Source organism: Festucalex cinctus, chromosome 7 (genome assembly GCF_051991245.1).
Source record: "Festucalex cinctus isolate MCC-2025b chromosome 7, RoL_Fcin_1.0, whole genome shotgun sequence".
NCBI classification, from domain to species: Eukaryota; Metazoa; Chordata; class Actinopteri; order Syngnathiformes; family Syngnathidae; genus Festucalex; species Festucalex cinctus.
Window position 1 is genome coordinate 12,070,791 of NC_135417.1, and position 27,995 is coordinate 12,098,785.

Here is a 27,995-nt window from a genome sequence, read left to right on the forward strand (position 1 = left end):
AGTGTAAATGTAGCCTCTGCCATCGCTATTTAACACAATATATAAATTGCTGCCGAGATTTGCCAACAGCGGCAATCGGCCGATCCAGTTTAAAGTCACTGTCTATCTTGACACCCAGGTTTGAGCCTGTTGGCTTCAGATATTGTGCCAGAGGACCCAAATCGGCAGGATGAGAAGAGCCGCTGGGACCGAAGACCATCACTTCCGTTTTCTTCTCATTCAAGTTCAAGAAATTTAAAGCCATCCAGGCTTTGATTTCTTCCAGACAGGACAAGAGAGGCTTCAATGAGAACGCGGCCTTTTTACTAAGCGGGACATCGATCTGACTGCCATCCGCATAGCAGTGAAAAGAGACTCCATGTTTTTTCTAAGGATGGAGCCCAAGGGCAGTGAATATAATGAGAACAGAATGGGCCCCAATACAGATCCTTGTGGAACACCATACGACTGCGGGGCGGTGCGGGACTCGGAGCACCCAAGGCGAACGAACACAGAATGTTCTGTCGGCCAAGTAGGATCGAAACCTGAAGCCAAGAAGGGGCAAGTACTTAGCTAAAAATAAACGCCATCCGGAGACTCGCGTCGAAAAAATGTGTATAAAGGAAGGAAAATTAAATATGACGACAGAAGAGCAAGTGTGCAAAATTTCCGTACCCTTTATGATGTTACAGCCTAAAAAAAAAAAAAAAAACTAATGAAAGAGCAAAGTTGATGCTGTGGCACTGTTGATAAACTCCGACTTGACATTCCATGACTGTAAGACTGTAAAACTTTTCAGTGGCTCCGGAAATGAGAGGAACGAAATACCTGGCTATTCAAAGCCAACCGAGCTGATAAAAGTCAAGTCCATTCGGAACGGGGATTTAAAACATTATTAGCCTTCCATCAGATTAGCGTCATCCCTTCTGATGTCTGCTTTGCCTATCACCGTTTCTGATAAACGAGCTTAAGAAAAAAAAAAAGAAGACAAAGACTGTTATTTTACGACATTGTAAGTCCATTACGCAAAATCCCATCTGACTGTTGTTTGGGGCTGCACGTCTTAAAGGTTAAATGCGCAGCCTAGTGATAGAATCTGCCCTCAGAAAAATACATGACTTTAAAAGGATGAGGCCGCCGAGGTCAAGGATGATCGACGCTGACCTAATTATTACTAAAAGGTCGGTTAAAACTCCCTCAATGCGTCCGCATTCCCTGAATGAGCGAAATGAGTTAAATAATGGGTTTTTTTTTTTTTTAAATATTCATTTATGATAAGGAATTTCAAGCATATGCAGACGTTTTGGTATCTTAAGAGGTGCACAGCGGCATGTTCAACCTTGACAAACTACGACTAATTCTTGCTCAAGAGCAATCTTTGGCTTTATGTGTCTTGAAATGTTTATTTGTGTGCACTTGAGCGTTTGCAGACGATTTCAAAAGTTTCAAGTGAAAATCACTGCCATTCATAAGGTAGACTTGAATAGGGGAGGGAGAAAAAAAAAAAAAAAAAAAAAAAAAAAAAAAAAAAAAGTAGTACAGATCCGTGCAGTACACTGGACAAAAACGTACGGTATACTCAGCAATCACCTCTACACGTTCATAGTAGGTAAGGAGCGACACCTCGAGGTCTCAAGGTCTTTACAATGAATAAATCAGAGATCTGACATTGCTGATTTTGGTCACAATAGAAAAGAATGTTTGTTGTGGCTGCTCACATCAAATGTGGCATTTCACTATAAAAGAACATAACATGGCACGACACAATAACAGAGAGGAACAAAGATTTCACTTTCACAACCTGAAAGTTGTGACGATTTCATTCCCATTTTTGCAATGCCTTAACTCATTTACTCCCAATAACATATAAATACGTTTTTTTAATGTTCTAAGTGTCCCAAAGACGTATTTATACGTTTTTTTTTTTTTTGGGGGGGGGGGGGGGGGGGGGGGTATGCTAGAGCATACAGAAGGCTTTGATGCAGCCTCTCGGTTGCAGAAATGTTAGTTATTACACAAACGGCCAGCAGGTGGCAGCAGAGCAAAGGAGATCAACCAGGGCCATGTAGGAAAAAAGCTCAATTAGTTACAATTTTAAATAGATTTGTGAAAACTGATGAAACTTAGCTCTCTTCTAATGCTAATTGCTGCAAAACGGAAACAGGTAGAAACATACTTTTTTTTTCCTGATGAAAGAAGAGACTTTAATCTTTCTTTTGGTAGTTTCCATGCTTTTATAGCAATTGAACACAATATTCTGTGGGCCTTGCAAAATCAGTCAAAATCCAGTAAAACAGCCGGGAGCGAACGGGATTGCGAAATGTGAAAATGGCGGCGACTGAATGAGTTAATATGTTGTTTCGCTTTCCATAACGTTTTAAATATTTCATGTAAAGCACTTTGAATTGTCTTGCACTGTAATTTACATTCGTAGCGCCTTGACAAAATATGTGAATGCATAAAAAATAATTATGTGAGATATTTTGTGAGAGATTAGTTTATAGAATGACTTACAAATGAGCCTTTTCCCTAAAAATTTGTCTGAGAAAAAGTTACATTTTATTAAAAGGTTACTTTGCTTTCATACTTCACCAAAACGGACTTTCAGGGATCTACAGTACGACTTGAAGGCAGAGCACAAGTTGAAAACACAAATGGACGACATTGACCTTTGTGTGCCTCGACGCCAACGCGATGCTACCTGAACTCAGCAGGAAGAACACGATTTACATATCGTATGCCATTTCCCTCTGCCCAATCTTGCTCATTCTTCGATGGGGATTTTTTGTTTGTGTGCACTCTGAAATGTAGGCTAATGCCCTGCAGAACTGACAGATTTAATGCCAATCCCTGGGTTGGACCAAAACCAGCCCCAAAGCAGCAGTTTTGTGCGTGCGTGTGTGTCTAGTCAACTACAAATCCATGTCATGTCTACAGGAGCCAATGAACACAGAAAACTGAAAATTGCCCCGAGTTAAAAAAAATAAATAAATAAAAAATATAAAGGTCACTCTAGATTTCAGACCGTTTATAACACACGACAGACTTTTCATTTTAAGCAGAAAAAAACTGTAATAATAGTAATAATAATAATAATAATAATAATAATAATAATAATAAAAAAAACTAAACAAAAAAGAAGCTCTACCCAATTTACGGTGCTTTCTAGAGATAGGCATCATGTGCCATTTTGCCACAAACAGGTTTACAGTATTACAGTCTAATGCAATAGAGCACTTCACCCTCTCTCAACGCAGAGCATTGAAAGAAGTCAATTTTGGAGGGGGGCCGTCCGGTTTCATGTAAATAAGCCACTGCTCAAGCCACCTCCCACCTCTGCAGGATGCGACAACACAATAGGGGCTTTGTTGCCATAACAACCACGGACAGAGGCTCCCATTGGAAGTCATTGGTTTGAGCCCCCAAATGTGTCCAAATCTGAATGTTATTTAGAGGCGGGGGGGGGGGGGGGGGATTACATGTTTGTGTAATTTCATACTTAACTGTGAGCACTTAACACTAAGAGGGTGTCCAAAGCTTTCTTGCAAGGGCTACATATTTTGAATAAATGTAACTATAATCTAACTGTCGTTTGTTTTTGTTTTTGACCATTTTTTTTTATCCTAATTACATTGGCACATGTACAAATCCATTTCTCCTCAATCCTGAAAATAAGAAATTACACGGACTAAAAAGTCTGTCTGCGGTAAAAAAAAATAAAATAAATAAAAAAAATATACCAAAAAAAAGAATCAATGGTGTTTTTAGGCATGTTTTCTGGTGGATTTTAGCAGATTTTGGAACTTCTACTTTTGCGTCCAAAATGCATGAGCCAGCCTTGATGATGTAAAAACAAAAATGACAAAAAAAATGAATTGCTATTGTCTCCTTAGTTGTTTGGTGTTATTTTCCTCATAAAAATCTGAACAATTAACTAAAACAAAGCATATCGGATGGATCAAGCTAAAAGTAATGTAATTTGCAGTGATCATTTCAATAATTCTAACTTTGAAGATTATGCGTTTTGGTCGGTGTTTGGAATGGTGTGATAGATGGTGGTCCTCCTCCGAAACTAGTGGACAAACCCCTTCCAGATCCCCCCCCAATATTTATTTATTTATTTATTTTTTTTAAGCAAGATCCAACTTATTGCCCTGACAATCTTGTAGTTGTTTTGGCTGTGTGTCCAAATAAGTGGACATCTTACTAATGAGCAAACGTGGCTAAGGGCTCGAAGATGCATTGCATATTCACAACCCTCAAATCTATGAAGCAAAAAAAAAAAAAGGACATGCATAACTATACTACTGGGTAATTAAATCAGGCAATTAAGAAAATAAGTTGCTTTAAATTATGCAACATATAAATTATTCAATAACATTAATCACCAAGTAAAGAAAAAGGACCATAATCTTTTGGTAGTTATAGTTTTGCAATATTTTCAAAGGATGCAGACCCTCACGAGACATTTTGAAGCCTCATCACTCTAATAAAAATATCTTGACCTGAGCAACCAGGTATTTTAAGAAGTTTAAAATATGCTTAACTCATTCACTCCCAAAAACGTATTTATAAGTTTTTTTTTAAGGTTTTTGTATGCAAGAGTTTTTGTATGAAGGCTTTGATGCAGTTTCTGACCTGAAGCGGTCGCTTAAAGCGATGGTACTTATTACAAAAAAAAACACACAAAAAAAAGACCAGCAGGTGGCAGCAAAGTACAAGAGATCAACCAGGTCCATGCTGAAACAAGCTCTTTTTCCCAGTATTTTCAACAGGTTTGTGAATAATGATGAAACTTAGCTAATTCTAATGCTAATTGCTACAAAACATAAAAACAGATGAAAAATATACCGTACTTTTTTCTTCTCTTTTTTTTTTCCCTGATGAAAGAAGAGACACATTTTTCTTTTGGTAGGTTCCATGTTTTGATAGCAATAGAACATGAAAATGGCTGGGAGTGAATGAGTTAATCATCTTATCAAGCCATTGGAGTTTAATTAAATAACTTGATAAACGTCAAATGGTGTTTTTAGGATCATATTTGTAATGCATACGTAGATGCGTAAATATTTTATGTAATCAAAATAATACAAGCAACGTTAATTAAATCATTTTAAAGCGCCAACATTGTCAAAAGTAATAACGTTCACGTACAAAGAAAGTTTGTCAAGCAACATACTTGAAGAAACAAGTGCTTTCCACAATGGAGGCCAAAAAGGGTTTAAAGGTTTCACGTCTGCCAAAGCAACACTGCCAACAGAGTCTTTCTAGAGGCCATCGTAATTACTTGCAACACCACAGCAAACATCTGGCGAAATACACAGTATAAACAAAGTATATACAATTTGGATATATTCCAGGAGTTCATTCTGTGTGTTGTGTGTCCCTTTTCAATTAAAAAGTATGTTTTTTGTTTTTTTTCCCCCACTCACTCTCTCGTGGCTGCTTCATGAATATTAAAATGATAATGGGAATGAATTTCAATAAACCAGGGGGATCGGCGTGTTTTAAAAACTGATGTACAGAACTCCGAATTTGGTTCTAATTCATTAAGCAAACATTTCCTTGATCGCAAAAATTACTCGAGACAGCCGAGTGGAAAAATTTAACACGTGCAAAAAAAACAAAAAACAAAAAAAAACGCAAGCACAAACGGAGCTGTTTAATTACATGCTGGTGAGCAACAGCTTCTGCAACACAATCACAGTCAACGATTTGAAAGGTGTCTGATAGTGAATTCAATTATTCATTTTAGCCTTTTAGAACACGCGTACTGTTACAGATGCCCCTTAGCCCACACTAATTTACTTGCTGGCATTCACAAGGTGCTACATTACCAATTTATACAACAAAGTGAGCTCCTTCTTAAAGAAAAGAAGTAGAGTACATTGGGTATCATTTTGACCAATGGTTGCCAAGGCAACAGCTTTACAAAAACTAGACTAAGTGCAAATTCTGGAGAATTTGCGTGGGAATGCTGAAAGCGGAATGCTTATGACGTAAATTGAAGCATTCCGCTTTCAGCATTCCCACGCAATTTCACCAGAATTTGCATGGGAATGCTGAAATGCTTATGACGTAAATTGAAAGACAAATTACGTGAAAATTACAGTTTTAATTGAAGTTGAAAGAGAAATGAATGAGAAGAAATCTTGAACTGCAATCTGTCGAAGGGATTTCATCATTTCAGAGAAATTATAATCAACTTCCTGAAACGATAGTAAGTTAGTATCAAACGTACAAAAATGTGGTCCAAGCGGGGTTTGAACCCAGGTTCTCCATGGGGGAAGAAATCGCTCTAACAACTGAGCTAACCTTGCCTTGTTCAAATTCATGGCTATTTTAAAAACAGCCATCTGATGAAAGCCAATGTGCATTTAATCATTTCGGTGAAATTGTAATGCATTCAGAGAGCTGGTAATGATGATCAACAATCCGGTGTCTCCGTTGTCGTATTTTGCGCTTCATACATTTTTCATTGGGAGACGGGTCTGGACGTTGTAACATGCATGTTCAATGTTGGTTTTCGGCATTGCCACATACGTGCAGAGATTTCTCAAAATTCTCAGAATCTTCTGATGGTATTCTGGACTGTACATGATAAAATCCCTACATTTCTTGCAACTGCACATTGAAAAACATTGTTCTTAAACTGTCGGACAATTTGCTCACGCATTTGTTCTCAATGTGGTGAACCTCTTCAACAACTGATGCTCCTCTTATCATGACACTCACCTGTTTCCAATTAACCACTTCACCTGTGGAATGTTTCAAGTGTTTTTTTTTTTGTTTGTTTTTTTGTTTTTTTAAGCATTTCTGAATGTTCCCAGTCCCTTGTTGCCCCTGTCCAAGCTTTTTTGGAATGTGGTGCAAGCATCCAGAAAAGAGAAAATTGCTTCCCAGAAAGCAATTGCATGAGCACTATAAACAATTTACACAAGAGGTAAAGCAACAATAAATGTTCCAAAAAAAAAAAAAAAAAAAAAACGTGATCTGTGCAATTATGCACCTAATTACACCAAACTCACTTTAGACATGTCGATTTTGTTGGCAGAGCTAAAAAAACAGTTGATCGCCAAACTTGAAACAAACCCAGTGACTCATTGTTTGCTCTCACTAGCACAATAAAGCGCATCCGCTGCGTGTGGGTGTGCCCCTGATGAAGGAAAATTAATCAAAATGCAAAACAGTTTCTGGCTTAATTTGACTGTGTTTATGCAAATGATACATCCCCTTTCTCTGATTCTCTGCTCATGTGTATGTAATGCGCATTGAAATAGCAGTTTAGCAGTTGGGAGAAATGTCATGGCCAGGTGGGTTGATTGTAAACCGAAATTTACAAGTGCCGGTAATTAAAAAGTTGAATACAGAAAATGTTGGTGGGAAAAAGTAAATGGGAGTTCAGTACTTGATTGAGTTTCTGAAGTGGTCTTCTGCGGGATTTTTGACAGTGCAGCTGTTCAGAAGCCACAAATCTGCTTCGGCTGGGTCATCTGTGGGGAAAAAAACAAACATTTTATTGGTCACACACTTAACTCATTCAATCCCAGCAATTTTCACATTTCGCAATCCCCTTCACTCTCGGCTGTTTTACTGGATTTTGACTGATTTTGCAAGGCCCACAGAATTTTGTGTTCTATTGCTATAAAAACATGGAACCTACCAAAAGAAAGATTAAAGTCTCTTCTTTCATCAGGAAAAAAAAAAAAACATTTCTGTTTCCGTTTTACAGCAATTAGCATTAGAACATGGCTAAGGTTCAGCATTATTCACAAACCTGTAAAAAAAAATAAAACACTGTCAAAAAGAGCTTGTTGCAACATGGCCCTGGTTGAGCTCTTATACTCTGCTGCCACCTGCTGGCCGTTTTTATAATAACCACTATTGCTTAAGCTGTTCTCTTCAGTTCTGGTGCTGCATTAAAGCCTTCTGTATGCTCTAGCATTAAAAAAAAAAAAAAAACAAATAGGAGTTTTGGGACACTGGTAATATTTAAAATAGAACGTATTTATACGTTTTTGGGAGCAAATGAGTTAATTAGGTATTCATTGTGAAATATTAGATTTAAAAAAAAGGAAGAGATGACCCACATTATGTAAACTTTGCTAACTTGAGAATAATGGATAACAATTTTTTGAATTATTCAAAGTACATTTTGTGAATGTTATATTCTTCGTAATGAGGTCACCATATCCCGAGACGTCCAGGTTAGAACTCTTCTAGTCTCTGTAGCGGGTCTTTGTTGTGTGTCCAGAGACTCAACTATTTATAAATAAGCAATTAAAACGGTCTAGTTTCTGCAATTTTCAAAACGTTTCAAAATATATACTAATCCCCCTGCATTCAGCAAGACACGACTACCTAATTTGTAAATTATCTGACAATCACAAGGGACTCATTCAAAACTCTTCAGTCCGTAACAGGTAAATAAAAAATTTATTTAAAAAACAAAAAACAAAAAAAACAATAACTAACACCTATGTGAAGCCAGGCTAGGGACAACTCATATGCCATATATCATGTTTTGACAACAATAACAATAGCCAATTGTGGGTTCCAAAGTTTGTTATTCGGTTCTCTTCATCAGTATGCCAAAGTTACTTGCAATGACTCAGCATGTAAGTATCCTTCCTTGCCGTTTATTCCAACAACTCTATGAAACGCTGTGATTGGGAAATCTCTGGAAAGTGAGATTTGCATAACATTTGCATAGGTACGGAGGTGTAGCCAATGGCAAGGGAGTGATTTGCTCAATTTTTGCACATCATGGCCATCGGGCAATTACGTGAAATGTTGTTAACTGCAGATGTATGTGGAAAAACTGTTGACTTATCTGATGAAGAAAATCCCCGAGGGTTAAAACAAGCATCCTGGAATTCATAAGCACGTCTGTACTTTAAAAAAAAAGTCAGTTGGCTGTGAATTATTGCGCAAAGGGGGACCTGCTGAATTGCATAAATATGAATGGTAGTTACGAGCCTTTGGAAAAGAAAAAAAATATCAAAAAATAAATCAATAACATACAAATACCAACCGCCATTGAATGTTGCTCATTTATTAGGTTGCGATTTAGAAGTAATTCCCTTTTTACCCTCTCCTCCAACACACAAAATGCAACTTCAATCAAAACTCTAAATGACAATTATTTGCCCAAATTTTCTGCTTAAGTTTGCAACAGTAATTATTTATCTCTTTATTCACTACTTCTTATTTGTTCACTTATGTATAATGTATTAACTGATGTTTATGTACAGCACTTTGTACACAGCAATGCCTGTTCTTAAAGCACTTTATAAAGTTGAGTTGAGTTGAGTTGTGAATACAGGGGGGGGGGGGGGTTGTTTGTTTTTTCTTACAAGTAAATACATTATACATCAGTGAACAAATAGATAAATAAATACATAAATAAGTAGACAAAACATCAAACTCATACACACCACAAAACACCAAGAACAAGTCTCATGTTGCGCCAAAAGCCAATTACTTTTCCTCGAGTGGAGTGGCTAATATTTTTGAAATTATGATGTTAAAAAAATGCGTGTCTCCACTTCAGACCTGCTCGACTTTTCGTCATGTGTTATTCGCATGGAACTCAACTTCAACCAAATGTAATCCACAGAGCATGACAACTTACATTATGACCACTTATACAATATAAGGCAACAATGACAATAATAATTGAACATGATATATATTTTGAAAGAAGTCTTGATTGATTTGTAATATCTACACAGAAAATGCTGATCACTATCAAAATAGCATTGTGTCAGCTGTTGGTAGAACATTATACTTGCAGCATATGTACCGTATTTTCCGCATTATAAGGCGCACCTTCAATGAATGACATATTTTCAAACTTTTTCCATATATAAGGCGCTACAGTAGAGGCTGGGGTTACGTTATGCATCCATTAGATGGTGCTGCGCTACAGGGAATGTCAACAAAACAGTCAGATAGGTCAGTCAAACTTTATTAATAAATTACAAACCAGCTTTCTGACAACTCCAAAATGAATAAACAGCTGTTTTATTATTTTATCTGAGGTAAAGTATTCGTATTAGCTAGCGATCCAAGATGGCGGGATCTTCTGCCGATCGTGTAGGGTCACCGCTAACGTCTTGACAGCGAGACCTGTTACGGCTCAATATTGATCCATATATAAGGCGCACTGGATTATAAGGCGCATGGTCAGCTTTTGAAAATTTGAAGGCTTGTAGGTGTGCCTTAGAGTGCGAAAATACGGTACACATGCAGATTGTTTATATATATATATATATATATATATATATATATATATATATATACACACACACACACACACACACACACAACAAAATAGCATAAAAGACAACTTAAATCCATTTGAAACCCTAAGATGAACTCCTTGATTTATATTTTATCTAATATACGGGAAATTATACATCTGACAACAACAGCTGAACCCCTCAAACAAACAAACAAAAAAAAAAAAAAAAAAAAAAAAAAAAGACAACCCTTCCCTGTGTGACGAGAAGCATGTTTATTTGCATCGATTCCACTACAAAAATCACATAAAAACAGAGCAGGCTGATATTGAAAAAGCAATACCTGGGGTCAGATTGTGTTTGTGTGCGTGTCAGTCTGCACCACGGTCATAACACATTTCAATTACTTACAATGGCGATTGGGAGAGCGGGTTAGTGGTTGCGGGTGCATTTGTATGGAAAGTTGGACAAAAAAAGCTTCGGGTTAAAAGCAAAAGAAAAGCAACAGCATTCATCCAGAGAGCAAAAGAAATTAAATGAAATATGTAGAGAACACGAAAGCCACAAGTGGGCACATTCGGTGGTTCGCGTCCGAATACAGGAGAAAAATAAAACAAAAAAAACAAACTTGTGCATTCTGTGCTCTGTTATTGATTTACCCACAGGTGTGTGAAGCACCCTGCAGAGATCCTGAGATGAGTCTCAGCCGAAGTGTCAAGAGAGCAGAGACGCACACAAACAGCATCAAGCAGAATGGGAACAAGATCTTTTCCCCCAAACTGCGAGTATGCAGATGTGCCAATATGCAAACACAAAGTGTAAACGGTTATTTTAACTGAGTGAGTGCCTATAATTAAAGACAGCTGCCTTTTGTAGATACCTGTAAAATATAATTGTTTTTTGTTTTGTTTTTCTAAAAGTAACTAAGAAAGTATCCATTGTTGTTTCATTGTGTAAAAACTAGGGATGCAACAATATCCAAACATCACGATACGATATTAACAAGATATGAAGATGATGATACGATAATTATCACGATATTGTGGGGAGGTCGGCGATATTTAAAAAAGGTCACAATCGTGTAAAAAGAACGAGCTCATACTAAAAAAACATTACATCAATGTTATGTTATTATCTTGTATTATTATTATTATACAATTATTATTATGTTATTTTAATGCCTCCTCATTTCTGGTGGTGATTTTGTCCCCGGCCCCGTTTTTGCTGCCACTTCCAAAGCGCTGCTGCGTGTGTGCGTTGCACACATGCAAATGCGTGCTGGAAAGACACAGAAGACGCAGACAGCCGCCACCCCGGGGCTCAATACAACGCTCGTGAGCTGCGCACACACGTGCCGTATCATGACCCACTTTTTCCACCCGATCCCCACACACATTGCCTCACGCGCATAAACACGTTTGTGTTGTCATTTCTGTCTTCTGCCCGCCATCCTTTCCACCCCGTATCTCAATGCTGCCCTCCCACCTCTTCACGCACACACAAAGTGCAACCACCCACAGAGGACGCGCCGACCTTGGGATAGACTGGCGTAGAGGGTGATCGGAGGCAGCATGTTGGTTGCAAAGGGTGGCTTAGGGGTGAATAGATGCACTTGGCTGAGCTAACAAGGCCTGTCTGCCCTTATTGGCCAAGCAGACTGCCGGATGCCCGGCTGGCTCAATGAACTCAAACGCTCTGCATCAAGTCTACGAGGGCAAAAAATGCCTTTTACTAAAATATCGTGCTTCTTAGTTGGTCAATGGTAAAGCACTCCAAGCACTTTAACGCTCTCTCCTCATTCACCTGAGGAGTAAGCGAGGGTTCACAGGGGCTCAGATTGAACGCACAACCTCTGGCTTGGGAGACGACCACTCTATCACCTGAGCCGTGCCCCCATTGAGGAAGAGTATGCTTAGGTTAACTCTTGAGGCATGCAAGTAACATTTGTCACATTTACTTTACACAACAGTACAAAGAAAAATGGTAGATATTTGTTAATTTTATGAAATTATGTACACCAGAACTAACGCGGACTGTACTTGTATGCAGGATTCAATATATTGTATTTATTATTATTATTATTATTAATTCAATCTCTGGTGTAATAACCGTATTTATTGATTGAATTTTTATTTATTATTTCAATCTCTGGTGTAATTATTTTTTTGATAATATATAATCATATAATATATAATAAGATAACATTTTCATTATTTATTGATTGATTGAATTATTTTATTATCTGTTCTTATTGTTGCTGGACATGTAAATTTCCCAGAGGAAGCCACCCCAAGGGGTTCAATAAGTCTAAGTAAGTCTTAATTTGTTCCACTCGTTGAACAAAACATCTTTCCACATCAAAATTTCAGCCCCACCAAAAAAATAAATAAATAAAAATAAATAAATAATAATTTAAAAAAAAAAGTGGAACTTATTTTTTTAAATTAAAAATAAAATCTCAAGATTTAAACAGTTCAATTAATTATGTTGCTACTTATGGTGCGAGCATCTTGGCCAACAGGGGGCAGTATAATACAAAAAGACATACGACAAAGATATGACGCTAAAACAGTGTGTGTGTGTGTATATATATATATATATATATATATATATATATATATATATATGAAAACGAACAGAACCACCCTGAAAACTAATAAAAACGAACTCAAATGAAAAATTCCCAAACTATAATAACCCTACTGCCATATTACAAATGAATTGGTTTATATACTGTGGCATTTTTTTCTAAATATGCAAAAGCACTTTGTACAATTTTTAGGACTATACACACTTTCTTATGTGGCCCTTGCGTCCTTCTGATTTTCTGTATGTGGCCCTCAAATGAAAAAGCTTGGACACCCATGAGTTAGACTGTCCACAATAGTGGGGGGGGGCCACTGCTTTACAAGAATACGGAGACCAAGTAGCTGTGTAATGTGGCCTAAAAATCCTAAAATATAAGTGATGGGCCAACTCACCCTGCTCTATCATGCAACAGTAAGCTCTTTAGAGAGATGCTTAAAAAAAAATGAGGTCATGGGATGGCTCAAAAAGCAGCTAGTGAAAACAGACCCTAAAGCCATTTCGGCTGCAAAAAGAGGAGCGCAAAATCTGATCTTGCCTCATGTTATGTCCCTTGTGGAAACCTCTGCTGGGGCTGAAAGACTTGTTCAAGGAAAAGAAAAGAGAACGCCATCTCCGTCATACCTGCTAAGAGGCTAGCGAGGTCGAGACTCGGGATAGACCGATTATCGGCTGGGCCGATATTCAGCATTTTGAGAAATATCTGCATCGGCCATTTTGAAGAATCATATGGCCGATAATAGATCCTTTTTTATTATTTTACTTTTTTTAAGTGTTAACTTCAGGGAACTAATTTAAATGTAAATTAAAAAAAAAAAAACGTTTTTATTTTCATTTTTGTCGACCCTGGGAACTCTCTGCACCTTCTGTTTTTGATTGAAATTAAAACTCTGATAAGCAAAAATTTAATACTTTGAATATTTTGAAATTATTATTTTTCGTAGAAAATAATTGTTTTTATTTAACTTTTGAAAACATGCTTCTGCGCCTGGGAGATCCCAGAACTTGTCTATTGACTAAGATTTTGAGGAAGAAAAAAAAAAAAAAAAAAAAAAAAAGATAAGAGCTGGAGTTTGTATTTTTTCCAAATTTTGATGACCCTTTTTAGTGAAAATGAATATCGGCTCCAAATATCGGTTATCGGCATCCTTCACTACTAATAATTGGCATCGGTATCGGGCCCAAAAAAAAACCTTAGCGGTCTATCTCTAGTCAAGACTGCTGTGAGCCGCTGTCGATAGTGTCTGCAAAAGTCGAAACTGGTAAACGGGATCATCGCAGGAAAGACGCAACCTCTGACAGACGTGCGTAGCCGGGTGCGCGGATGTCACCGTGCATCACGGCGTACTCGGAAGCTGAAGATTGCGCCTGGTCGAGCGCAGCGGGGCGCATACCAGACATATCCTACCCAACAGTTTGACAGCGTTTTTAAAAACAGCCGCCCACTTGGGAATGTCTCCAGTTTTCAACTAACTGAGTCCATTACATTTGATGATGAGGAGCTGGAACATCAAACGGGAGGAAAGTGGGCTGAAGTTGGGGGGAGGGCATCTGAAGAAAAAAAAAATATATATATATGTTGGGCAAATAAGGGAATATTAATTGGTGAAGGGAGTTTTAGGCAGAAGGGCAACTAAAGATGGAAATGTACCACAGAATTCAGACAAGTTTTACTAGGGGTGCGCCGATCGATTGGCCCCGATTTCCTTAATTGTGGAAAATCGGTGATCGCCGATCCCTTGAAAATAAACCGATCTTTTCCACCAATCTCATCTCCCTCCTCAGAGGTTTGAAAAAGTCAGTCACTGTCCTCTTCTGCTGAGATGACTAATATGGTTTTTCATTTTTTATTTGCGAGAACTACTTCATGTGCAAATAAAACAACCCATTTGTATTATTTTGCCGATATTCTTCAATGTTTTCCAATAAAACAAGATTGGAACACTGAAGGTATATGCTGCTAGTAATGAAAAAAAAAAAAATATATCAGTATCGACAAAAATCGGGATCGGCAGGTCAGACTTTTTAAAAGATCGGGGATCAGTGATCGGCCGGAAAATTGTGATCGGTGCACCCTTAGTTTTTACCCAATGCCTATGACTTAAAAAAATAAAATAAATAAAAAAATAAAAAAAAGGGTGCTGCTCAAATGCAAATAGAAAAAGTTCTAGCAGCGTCACATTCTCGTCTATCAACTGACCAAAATCATGTTACTGCTCCATGTTGAAGTTTTACAATTTCAAATGAAATCTGCACAAGTTTTAGCATTCCGATCAGTATTCAGACCTGCTCTACTCAATGCGGCATAATGTCTGACACGACTTTTAAGTTGAAAGCAATCTACCTAAGCTATTCAAAAAGGCAAACAAGAGATTGCCATTATATTCGGTTTTAAAATCCAAACAAATCAAATGTCACAGAACGTACTGCATTCAACTTGAGTTTCAACTGTAAAATGACTAATATGTAAAACTATAACAAAAGGTGATTACGCAAGGGGTAATTCAGCAAAATAGGCAAACAATGCTTCAAGAGGAAGGAACCGAAATGATAAATGCTACGAGTTGAGCCAAGTACTAATTTGGCTGACGATGAGTACACCTGGGCCCAGCAAATAAGTCCCAGCGGACAGGAAAACAGTAGAAACTCTGTAAAACATGCAATAATGTTACTTACGTACATATTTGTCCACAGGAAGACGGAGAGAAGAACTTGTACAGCACCATATTGCAAAGATTCCGGTGGTGGTAATAAAAATACGATAATGGGTTCACTGTGATTTTAAATCCGTATTAACGGTGATTTATTGAGCGGCGCGCACGCAGGGGATAGAAATGGGCGTCTGGAAAAAAGATTTTTGCCATTGCGCGTCTCACCTTGCAGAGAGTCGATGATATGAAGCCTCAGGTTCAAACACTAATTGGGGCCAATCGCGAGTCCGCAGCCCAGACGGAAAGCCATTATGGTCATCAGTGCAAGCATGAAAAGATGTTCCACACACGGACAGAGATTGTTAAGAGTCAAGGGCAAGGAAGTCAGTGTTGTCTGGGCAAGAGGAGGGATCTTGGAAGGTTACTGATGGACAGTAATTTACTCGGGATTTCACTTTTACCACACCAGAATTATGGTACCATCAAAATGTCTGTTCCTCATGAACATGATTTTTTTTTTTTTTTTTTTTGTCTCACTGGGGGAAGATCAAATCATATCAACACTGACCAATTAATATAAAAGGATTGGTTGAAGTAAATTATTTAGCCAGTCATACTTTACCGGTATGTTAAACGTGATCAAAGAGTCTGTGAAAACAGGTGGCGGCGGGAAAACAGAAGTTGAAACCAGACAATGAATAGTTAAATATCTCAAATATAAATAAAATGTACCGTATTTTCCGCACTATAAAGGCACACCTAAAAGCCTTCAATTTTTTCAAAAGCTGACCATGCACCTTATAATCCAGTGCGCCTTATATATGGATCAATATTGAGATGCTATCGGTGACCCTGCACGATCGGTGACGCGCATGCGCAGAAGATCCCGCCATCTTGGATCGCTAGCTAACACTAATACTTTACCTCAGAGAAAATAATAAAACAGCTGTTTATTCATTTTGGGAGTGATTTGGGAGTTGTCAGAAAGCTGGTTTGTAATTATTAATAAAGTTTGACTGACCTATCTGACTGCTTTGTTGACATTCCCTTTAGCGCAGCACCATCTAATGGATGCGTAACGTAACCCCAGCCTCTACTGTAGCACCTTATATTTGGAAAAAGTTTGAAAATATGTCATTCATTGAAGGTGCGCCTTATAATGAGGTGCGCTTTATAGTGCGGAAAATACGGTAATTGGTTGTTTTTTTATGTATTTAAGTAACAAAAATAAAAGCAGAACACAGAAACAAAGTCTGAGATAAAACTCTTCCTCTAGATCCAAATTGCAATTGATCCTTCAAAATTGCTGATTATTTGGAACCGATTGCTTCATTCACACAAACCGCGAGCATAAAAAGCATCCTGAATTTACCAAATCGTCAATCCGATGAATTGAGTAAAAAAAATAATTACTCTTTACTGCACAGCGAAGTCGCAGATCGCTTCTTTCAACAACACAAATCCAACCGTCAAAATCATTCAGACCACAGCTAGTTCCTCAAATCATAACAATAACACAGCAGGTTTAATAATGTTGCGCTACATCTTCGACGTTACAATTGCGATTGCGTCTGTTTGCCCGAGGCGATGGCACTTTACGTTCAATGAGAGATGCGCATGCAAGCTTGTGTGTGTGTGTGTAAAAGTGTATGCAAAAAAAGAAAAAGAAAAGTCGTACATCAGCTTGAGGCAGATGTGAAATGGCCTGGGAGAGAAAAAAAAAAAAAAAAAAAAAAAAAAAAAAAAAAAAAAAAACATGCAGGTGCGTCTGTTTTCTTCCTGGTTTGACCCCTGAAAACAAAGACAAAGAAAGACCAACGTAGAAGCCACCTGTATGTAAAAGCTCACCTGCCCTGGATGAAATGTGGCAGGTGGGGCTAAAGCGTCGAACTGAATAAAAGTGGGTGTGACAGTTGAGAGGCGCTGATGTCCGCAGTCAATGAAGAGAAACTGAGCAGGTCTACTCTGTATTATTCATACTATAATAACCTCGTTGAAATCGTTTCAAAGGACAAAAATTAATGCATTGTAACTAAACTGTCTCGAAAGGTAGCGCGAGAGCAGGGGTGTCCAAACTACGGCCCGGGGGCCGTTTGTGGCCCACCGTCATTTTTTAGTGGCCCGCAACATATGCTAAAAATGGCATTTGACTCAGTTCAAATAAAATCAAAAACAAAAATGTTTGGAGATGGTCAAAGTAAGAAGGGAGGGTATCGAAAAACACAAGTGCTATTCAAGAAGTTTATTTTAGTTAAGTAAAACTAACGAAAAAACTAACATTCAAATCAATTTCATTAAAATAAAAACGAAGATGCTTTTTAAACAAAAGAAAACTAACTGAAACTACATTGTATGTTTCCAAAACTGACTAAAACTAACTATAATTATAGCAATTGATTTTGAAGTGATTTTTAGAAGATTTATTTTGATATAAACCGGAATAAGGACGTTTGATCGTATGGTGTTTTTTTTAATCTTGTGCACAAGTAATACACATTAAAAATAAATAAATGACTAATACTGAAACTAACTAAACTAAAACTAAGCATTTATTAAAGAACTAAAACCAACAGAACCACCCTGAAAACTTTACTTTTAAAATTTAAACTTAACTAAAAAAAATAATAAAAAAAAACTCAAAGCAAAATAAAAAAAATGAAAAATTCCAAAACTATAATAACCATATTACAAATAAATTGGTTTATATACTGTAGCATTTTTCTAAATATGCAAAAGCACAAATAAATTATTTGTACAATTTTTAGGACTAAACACAATTTCTCGTCATAACATTATGTGGCCCTTGCGTCCTTCTGAATTTTCAGTATGTGGCCCTCAAATGAAAACGTTTGGACACCCCTGCGCTAGAGAAATAGAGATTTTGAAAAAGGTGGGGAGCTTTCTGATCAATATTAAGAGTACAAAATGTCTGCCAATTGTTCACTGCACCACACGCACACACATTTGTCTCCCTGGAATAAGAGCTCGGTTAAAAAGCAAATTTCTTTGACTTGATACTGCAGCTAATAACCCTTCCAATATTTACGCCTTCACATGTTAAGTAGCCTAATTCGATTAATGGCGATATTAGGCCTTCATCCACCATTTTTTTCCTCATGTCAAAGTGGAAGTGAAACAATTTAGGTCATCTGGCCCCATATTCCCACAACCAGGCTGAGGGACATGCAAATCAGATGCAAATGCCACAAAAATGTGAAACTAGTCATGGGCCTGAGTAATAAATACTGAATTTAGCCTCTTGGCATTCCAAAAACAGCCAGTTGGGGTTCGCATGCAAATGCTATGCAAATAGCCCAGATGTGGAGCGCTTTTATTTTTCCGGACGCGCCGCGCGCACGGCACGGAGCTTCCTGGTGGCTTCCGAGGCAGAGGCCCAGAACGCGGCCATATGACATCGCGGGTTTTGAAGCCAGCTCGTCGGGAAAATCCCTCGACTCATTTGCATTCCTCCTCTGACACTTTCCCCAAAAAAATGCAATGAGTTGTCAGACTAAACCCAAAGAAAACGTGTACAAGACATTTGATGAGATGTTAAATGTGAGACCATGAAACATGGCGGAGGCGTAGGGGTGTGAATTGCCGAGTACCCGACGATTCGATTCGTATCACGATTCATAGGTCACGATTCGATACCGATTAATCCCGATGCGAATCTATGAGTACATTGTTGCAATTTTTTTTTATTTAAATTTAGAAAATACTAATCAGTAAACTTGTAAAGTGTAAGATTTGTATGAAAATGTACTAATTATTTATCTAAAACAGGTTGTAATCTGTTTCATGTTTGAACAGCATTGAAATAAAATATTAAGGCTTAATGCTCCATTAACATAACATTCGTCCATGCTTAAGGTGTGAATCCTAAGACGTTTCAGTGAATATTTTTCCATCAAAAATTGATATTTAAAAATCGATTCGGCCGCCTATTGAATCGATTCGAGAATTGTGCGATGTAATATCGCGATATATTGCCGAATCGATTTTTTTTTAACACCCCTAGTGGAGAGTATGACAAAAAAAAAATATCATTTCCACAAATAAATAGCAGGCAGCGGAATAAAAGATTAGCGCACAGAGCAAGGACGCAGCGGGACACAAGGTGGGTCAATTGAGAGACGCAATTTGACTGTAAGAAGGGAGGAAATTCAAATCATGTTTCGTAAAGATGCTAATGTAGTCAAATGAGATGGAGAGAGTTGCTGAGACGGCCGTTATTCAAAAAAGGCTGGAAAATCTTTACAGGACCGAGAGACGCTTCAAGCACAGAATCTTTCGGAAACCGTTTTGGAGAAAGTGAAGTGAAAAATTAAACTTGGCATGCGCACTATGAAAGTGAGATGAGGCGAATGCCGACGGAGCTTGTTCACGAGGAAGGGGAACCATTTGGTGCGGCGAATTAATCGAAGGCAAACACATTTTGCAAAACAGCGCAACATGTGATAAGCTTAGTGAAGCACCTTCTTCACTTGGCAACGTCTCCGCAAATGACACGCACAGATCTACCATATTAGAAATAATCACTATAATGCACGAAATTTTTTACTTATTTTTTTTTTGCACCGAACATACTACTTGATCTAAGTCTGGCTGTGATGCCAATGAATTCAAAATGAACACCGCAAAGCCCTTAACTCATTCACTCGCCGCCATTTTCACATTGCGCAATCCCGTTGGCTCCCGGGTTGTTTTACTGGATTTTGATTGATTTTGCAAGGCCCACAGAATATTGTGTTCTATTGCTATAAAAGCACGGAACTTACCAAAAGAAAGATTAAAGTCTCTTCTTTCATCAGGGAAAAAAAAAAAAAAAGGTACGTTTCTGTTTCCGTTTTGCAAAAATTTGCATTAGAAGAGAGCTAAGTGTCATCAGTTTTCACAAATCTATTTAAAATTCAAAGTAATTTAGCTTTTTTCTAAGTGGCCTTGGTTGATCTCCTTTGCTCTGCTGCCACCTGCTGGCCGTTTGTGTAATAACTACCATTTCTGCAACCGTTCTTTGATGGTGCAGACATGGTTACAGAATTTGCCTCCAAATGAATACATTGTTTTCTTTAGTAAATAATACACGTATCAGTTCATGTTGAGTTTTATGTGTTCATGAGGAAAAAAAAAAAAATGCAAGCCCAAGTGAGAATTGAGTGTACTCACTGCAAACATACATTCACACTTGGGGTGTGCCAAAAAATTGATTCATAAAAGAATCGAGATTCTCATTTATTAATCGAATCGATATTAATATCAAAAAATTGATTTTATTTAAATTAGAAATGAAGTAGAAGGGGAAAAGGCAGTTGTAGCCCACATGCTGTTTTTGTGGGAAAAGGCACTTAAATACAAAATTAATGTTTATAAAAAAAATAAAAATAAATAAAAAATAATAAAAAAATTTAAAAAAGACACTTTTATGTCTGTCATTTTATCTTGCAAAGCAGACTGGAGTAGATCATGAACATGTTGTCCATATCTGTAAATTGAAGCAGAAATCATTTGTCCATCAAATCATTTTGAATTGAAAATCGATTCTGAATCGAATCGTAGACCCAAAAATCGTAATCTAATCGAATCGTGAGACAGTCAAAGATTTCCAGCCCTAATTCACGCACCCAAATCCAACACCAAATCCCAATGAAAGCAGATGGCACAAAAATGATCCAATGTCCTGTCACCGTCTTTTGGTTTGTTTGTTTTTTATGCTAAACCGGTGGCTGTACATATCCGAATCTCTTGAATGTTGTGTGGTCAGGAGCTAAATGCTGTGAATGTATAACAATACACCAAGACGGGAATTCTGAAAGCAATGCATCGTTAGGAGACAGCCGATATTTCATGTTATTTTCGGAGACTTGCAAATTTGAAGGACTGACGTTACACCGATTCATTTACCTATAAAAGGGCATCCCACCTCAAATTTGGCTCGCCATGAGACTTTACATGCAAGCTCTCATTCTGTCATTCAAAACAGCACAGCAGGGGGGTGTCCTGCTGTCATCTGCTCCACTCAGCTCATTTGGTGCTGCAAGCCACGCTTCGAGCCACTACTGATGAAAAGTTGATGGCGCCCAACCTCAAAGTGAAGGCAGTGACAGCCGTAAAAAGCCACCGTGGCTGCGTGTGAAAATACAAGAGGGTTGTTGCGAACAAACGAGCTAAAAGTAACACGTGTCTTTGAACTGTGCAAGACCACAAAAATACAAATCGACTTGATAGTGCAGGGTTAATAAAAAAAAAAACTAATTAAAATAAAGTCAAGATCATCAATCATGTGCCATTTGTCACAGCCCAGAAACAACAAAATGTCAAATGGGAAAGCTGGATGAAATCGTGAACATGGAGACACAGTTTAGAAGGATAGGAAAAAATCAAAGATTAGTAGAGCGCATTTGATATTCAAACATGAATATGGGACAAGATACATATTATTGAATTCAATTCGAAATGGTGAATAAGAATGAAAGCACAACAGTTCAAGTGTAAACATACACAAACAAAAACAAGCTCAATTATTACGTACTTGTCAACAGCCTGCCTTGCAGTACGGCCAGCGGACAAATTATGCGGCTTACGGCGCACGTACACGAGTGTCGTACAAACGCCCGATGAACTGCTTTGTGTATATTCACGCAGCTTTTCCCTGCCTTTTGCCTCCAATCATTTTTTTTTTTTTTTTTTTCTTCACCTGCTTGGCGATCGAGGTTACTTTGTCGGATGCCGGTTCAAATGAAACCCGCTGCTCAAATCGTTCACAGCTTTTAAATCCACATTATCCGATATCTGTGCTCTCACGTGGAAATCGAACACAGCCAATTCATTTATATGGATGAAGGAAAGATCAGACAGGGACGTGTAGAATTAATTTATTACAAAACTAATGACGTGCCCATGCACACATCAGCAGTCTCGGGCTGAAAAATACTTGAATTCTTTAACCTTCCCAATTGCTGTCACGTTCCGTTTTCCACAGGTTTGTCACACATCAGATAAACCAGTAAGCCCAAATGGTGTTCAATCACATGTAGCAAGGTGGTCTTAAATGAACATGCCCACTTTGCTTTCCATTTCAGCAGGTGGTCGGCAAATAACGCCACTGATGTCTGAGATTTGGACCCTAAGACAGAAAGTAGGGGTCATCTTCCAAAAGAATACAAAAAAGGTAAAAGGGTTCACAGGCGGCCTTGAAAAAAAAAAAAAAAAAAACATCTGTTGCATGCCCTTGAAGACCTCATTCTGGATTTTTTTTGCTTTGTAACTCATTCGTGCACTCGCCGTCACCCTCATGTCACATTAATTGCTAACGTCTTTCAAGCGTTAATTTCTTCATAAGAGAAATTACACATTTTGTTTTTGTTGAGTTGAGGCTGTCATGTAAACAAATTGAAACAGTCATTACCCCCCCCGTCTTGTATTTTCAACAGTGGCAGTTTTCGTTCCATTTTCGATGTGGTCAAAATTCCTTTCCTCGGCGTAATCAATAGACGAGATGGAGCGATAATCCCGCCCTCCTCTTTCCTCCATCCCGATTTCTCTCGAGGGAATTTTAAAAGCGGGCTCGGCTGGGTTACCGAATCCCATCGCTCCTAAAAGGTTCCTGGATGCCGCATACATGAGGGTCACCTTGTCGGATCAACCGGACACGCGCACGCACGGCACGCACACGCGGGGCTTGGGATGACTCCAATTTCCTGACTTCTAAACGCTTGTACTTGACTGCTCGGACTCATGATCTATTTGTTGGCTTAGATGAATTCCAGGCCACGGAAAATGTTTGCATGCCTGTCTGCAACACACAGCATACTAAGCGTGTGACTTGCCTAGTACCCGACGATTCGATGCCGATTAATCCCGATGCGAATTTATAAATCGATTGTTGCGATTTTTTTTCATTCAAATTTAGAAAAAACTAATCAGTAAGCTTGTAGAGTAAGATTTGTATGAAAATGTATTCTTTATTTATCTGAAACTTAAGTCTAATACAGGTTGTAATCTGTTTCATGCTTGAACAGCATTAAAATAAAATATTAAGGCTTAATGTTCCGTTCATATAACATTCTTCCATGCTCAAGGTGTGAACCCTAACCCCAAGTAAGACGTTTTGTTGAAGATTTTTCCATTAAAAATGGAAGTTTAAAAATCGATTCAGCCGCCTGTTGAATCGATTCGAGAATTGCGCGATGTAGTATCGCGATATATTGCCGAATCGATTTTTTTAACACCCCTATAGCATACAGAAGACGTAAGTAAGCCATTCCGCATTTGAATTTTTCTCCACTTCAAGTACAAAAATGGTAAATGCAAATCATTAGTAATGTGCGCTTAAGTGCTTATTTGAGACAAAAAAAAAAAAAAAAAAAGTCATTTTGAAACACTGCGACTCAGTAAGAGATCATTAGGCTTTGCGTGTGTTTTTATGTGACAACTTTAATATTCAAAATGGTTTAACCCTGTCAACAACAAATGAATTTGCATATCCATATTTACATATTAACAGCCACCCCAGCCGTCATATGTCTGCTCGACGCTGTTGTAGAGTCGTATTATAAATAGAACCGAGTGCCGATGCAGTGATAAACATTATTTAAGTGTGTGCATTTAGCTATACGAGCCAGAATATATTATATTTATTGCACCCAGCGTCCGGTTCAGTTGTCTGTTGTTATCGCTTTACATTTAATGAGCTACTGCAGCATACGGTCAGCCATGCACCTCACGAGTGTGTTTCTGTGAGGCGGACTGCTGCTTTAAATTTTGCATCGACCTCTTCCTGCAGATACATCCTCTCCTGTTTTCCTTACATCATTTTCCCTCTCAGAGCTGACTGTCGGGTACATATAGCAGCAAATTAACGGAAAGACAAGACAAAACAGTCCACCTGATCTTTGCAAACTGACAGCTGGCACGCGTCACGTCACGCGTTCACCCCATATGAAACCACTTCTCACTACCTCTGAAAATCGTGTGCCCGTCGAGCGCGCGCGTTTGCAAATGCGAGAGGCGGAGTCAGGGCGGAACGTTTTAAGGCTTCGCTCGCCGTGACGCGGCGGCGCGTAAACGTCGCGTAAACGTCGCGGTCGGCCAATGAGGAAAATCCTCACCCTCCCGGTTTGTGAATGAATGAGGTGCAGCGTTATGCGACGTCTCCACGCGCGCACACTAAAAGCGAGAATACTCTGCAGTGATGTAATACAGCAACTCGTCGCAGCAGGAGCGGCTGAAAAACAAAACGAGGGTTGTATGAAAAAAAAATAAGATATGTGAACATGTCAAAATATCGACATTACATACGTGATGGATGAACCCGTTTTCCTTCAAGTGTCACAAAAGGACATTCCTACACCTTCAGTTCAACATGTCTTTCATTTAATTACCTCCAACACTTTTCCTAGCTTTAATACCTGCCGATCTTTGTTGTTCAACCTCATCAAAACGCCTCACACCCCCTTTTGTCAAGCCGTATCCTCCAACTGCCTGTGCCCAAACAAGGAACTAAGAGCAGCCCACTTGGCTGACACCGTGTACAAGGGAGTCATTTTGTCTAACCGCTATGTAAAACTCATAACTGAAGTGTTTTGTGCGAGGCGACAGGGAGAGCGAGCGCGCTTGCATTTTAATGCACACGCCTTTCGATGATGTCAATTTCTGGCACGACGCTCCAGCCCCTCCAACGAGCTCATTTTGCGCTACTGCAGGCTAACGGCGCCCTCTTTGGTCATCCAGTTGGGAGACGTCAAGCATGCGCGCCGGCATTCACAAGTGCAGACGGTTGAGCAGGTGTAAAACACAATGAAAGCAAAGAAGCAGCCTTCGAAAAAGCTGCCATTTTGTTGAACCAAGTCAGACAAAAGAGAGACTTTGATTTGAATTGTGCTATACTGCATTTGGATTTTTTATTATTATGATTGGACTTAGACTTGACTTTAGCAATGAAAAAAATAATAAAATAAATAATTCAATCAATAAATAAGGTTATTACACCAGAGATTGAATTAATAACAATAATAATAAAATGAAAAATAAGAATTCAATCAATAAATTATTAATTCACTCTGGTGTAGTAACCTTATTTATTAATTGAATTTTTATTACTATTATTATTATTACTACCACTATTATTATTACTATTATTACTACTATTATTATTATTCTTCATTGCTGCTGGACGTGTAAATTTCCCAGAGGGAGCCATCCCAAAGGGATCAATAAAGTCAAGTCTAAGTCTTTAAATTCACTAGCATGATTATTGATTATGTCAGCTAATGGGGGATATGTTCCCTTGTAGCTAAAACTATCCTTTGCAGTTCCATTATATAAACAAGCTATTTGATTTAACCCACATTTGGGATGAAAACAGTGAACGAAAAAGGCAAAAGTTATTGACAAAGAATGTTTCTGAGATGCATGACCTCATCGCGTCTTTCGACTTCTTTTTGGGTTTAGGCTGCCATCTAGAGGCCGCCACAACAACTGCTACTACGCTTCACACCAGGTGATGTCATACTTGGAGCAAGAATGAAAGAGTTAGGGGAGGAGGGAGTAGGCAGAAAAAAAAAAAAAAAGAGGCAGGGGAGCATGTGAGTGAGAGAAGAAGAGGTGATGTCATGTTTTTATTATAGCTTTTGGTCTTTGTCTAAAATTGTTTACTTCACGATGCGCCATCGATCTGATGACTATATGACGTCAGCTGTTTTGTCTTGCCAAGACACACAAAAAAATGATCAATCAAGTACCCGTCTTCAATAAGACACACTACATCCCTCTGTCATTAATATTCTACAGCATTCCATACTCATTCACAACAGCACATAAAACTCACTAGAATCATTGTCAATTTTGTCCATGACAATTTCTCCTTTCGACAATCTCAACGAACAAGCCTCACTCTGAACGCAAGGGGTGTGGCCTCTCAAACTATGAGGTAAGTGGAGAAGAAGAAAAAAAAAAGAAACTAACAAAGAGGAAAAGACAAAAGACTGTCGAGGAGAACGAAACGGGAATCAAACTAATCCTTCAGCTTTAGCAGAGCGCTGCTACCCCTTAATCGCCGCCCTGCAGACATGGCAGAAAGTGGTAGACAATGGAGAGAAATAATATTCCCCAATGGCTGCGGAAGCTTCAAACTACTTAACTGCATAAAAGAAATACCAACCAAGAAGGCTCATGACAGAGAACCAACAAAAGGTTGATGATGAGACTGAAGCTCATCATATAAATTATATTACGCCAATCTTCGCCAGAAGGCGGTCAAATTGTTGTCGCCCTTCAAGTTATGGCACGAGTCATATGATACATAACTAATTCACTGCCAGCTCTCCGACATAACGCGAATCTTTGACTTATACTGTACAATTGTCAAAGGCAGTGACTGAGTTGGCAAACTGTTAGTTTCTAAAATGGCACAAGTAGACTCAGAGATTGTGTCTAGTTAAAATAAAAAATTCACATTATACTGTGCCTGTCAACCCACGTGGCTTGCATAGCTACATTAGAAAATAATTTTCTGCCCAATTAACTCATTCACTCGCCGCCATTTTCACATTTCGCAATCCCGTTCGCTCCCGGCTGTTTTACTGGATTTTGACTGATTTTGCAAGGCCCACAGAATATTGTGTTCAATTGCTATAAAAACATGGAACCTACCAAAAGAAAGATTAAAGTCTCTTCTTTGATCAGGAAAAAAAGTATGTTTCTATCTGTTTCCGTTTTGCAGCAATTAACATTAGAAGAGAGCTAAGTTTCATCAGTTTTCGCAAATCTATTTAAAATTGTAAGTAATTGAGCTTTTTTTCTAGATGGCCCTGGTTGATCTCCTTTGCTCTGCTGCCACCTGCTGGCCGTTTGTGTAATAACTACCATTTATGCAACCGTTCTATGCAGTTGAGAGGCTGAATCAAAGCCTTCTGTATGCTCTAGCATAAATAAAAAAAACGTATAAATATGTCTTTGGGACACTTAGAACATTAAAAAAAAACGTATTTACACGTTATTGGGATCAAATGAGTTAATCAAATCAGATATTTGCCCGAGGCACACCCGATTATCTCTCACGGCACACTGCTAAGTCAAAAGTTAAAATGTATGAAAAATACTTCTAGGTCAATAACCATAAAACAAATGCAAAATATTAAGTTCTGCCTTTGTTGCACTGCCATCCCAAACTCATGATGATCTCATATCTTTTGAGCAAAATGTTCCTATCAGAAAAGTAGGTGGTCCTTGTGAAATACAAAACACCCAATAAGAAGAAGCGGGAATGATGCTGGTGTTACAGAAACTGAGCAAAAACAAAACACGGTCCATAAAAAAGCAACATTTGATCTTATTACCAAAGAGAGTATTGCATTATACTGTCTTGAATTGCACCTTTATTTGCAATGGACCTTCAAATCGCTACAGAAGCAATGTGCAGTAATCAGATTGCGAAAATCTGCGGATATTTCCCGCACAGGAACGAGAGCGAGAAGAGAAAACAACTCTGCACCTACTTCCTGAAAAATGCTACTTTTATTTCATTACGCGTTCA

The 27,995-nt window shown here is 38.3% G+C and overlaps 1 protein-coding gene across 3 annotated transcripts in view; it reads right to left on the reverse strand.

Moving 5' to 3' along the window:
- cdkal1 (CDK5 regulatory subunit associated protein 1-like 1) overlaps window positions 1-27,995 on the reverse strand; it is a 295,854-nt gene that overhangs the window by 263,115 nt on the left and 4,744 nt on the right. For all 3 annotated transcript variants that reach the window (XR_013284163.1, XR_013284164.1, XM_077525811.1), the window contains exon 4: window positions 7,388-7,472. Coding sequence is in view for 1 of the 3 variants with exons in the window: in XM_077525811.1 (XP_077381937.1) it covers window positions 7,388-7,472 (85 nt within the window). In the remaining 2 variants the exon portion in view is untranslated. The remainder of the gene's footprint in view (window positions 1-7,387; window positions 7,473-27,995) is intronic.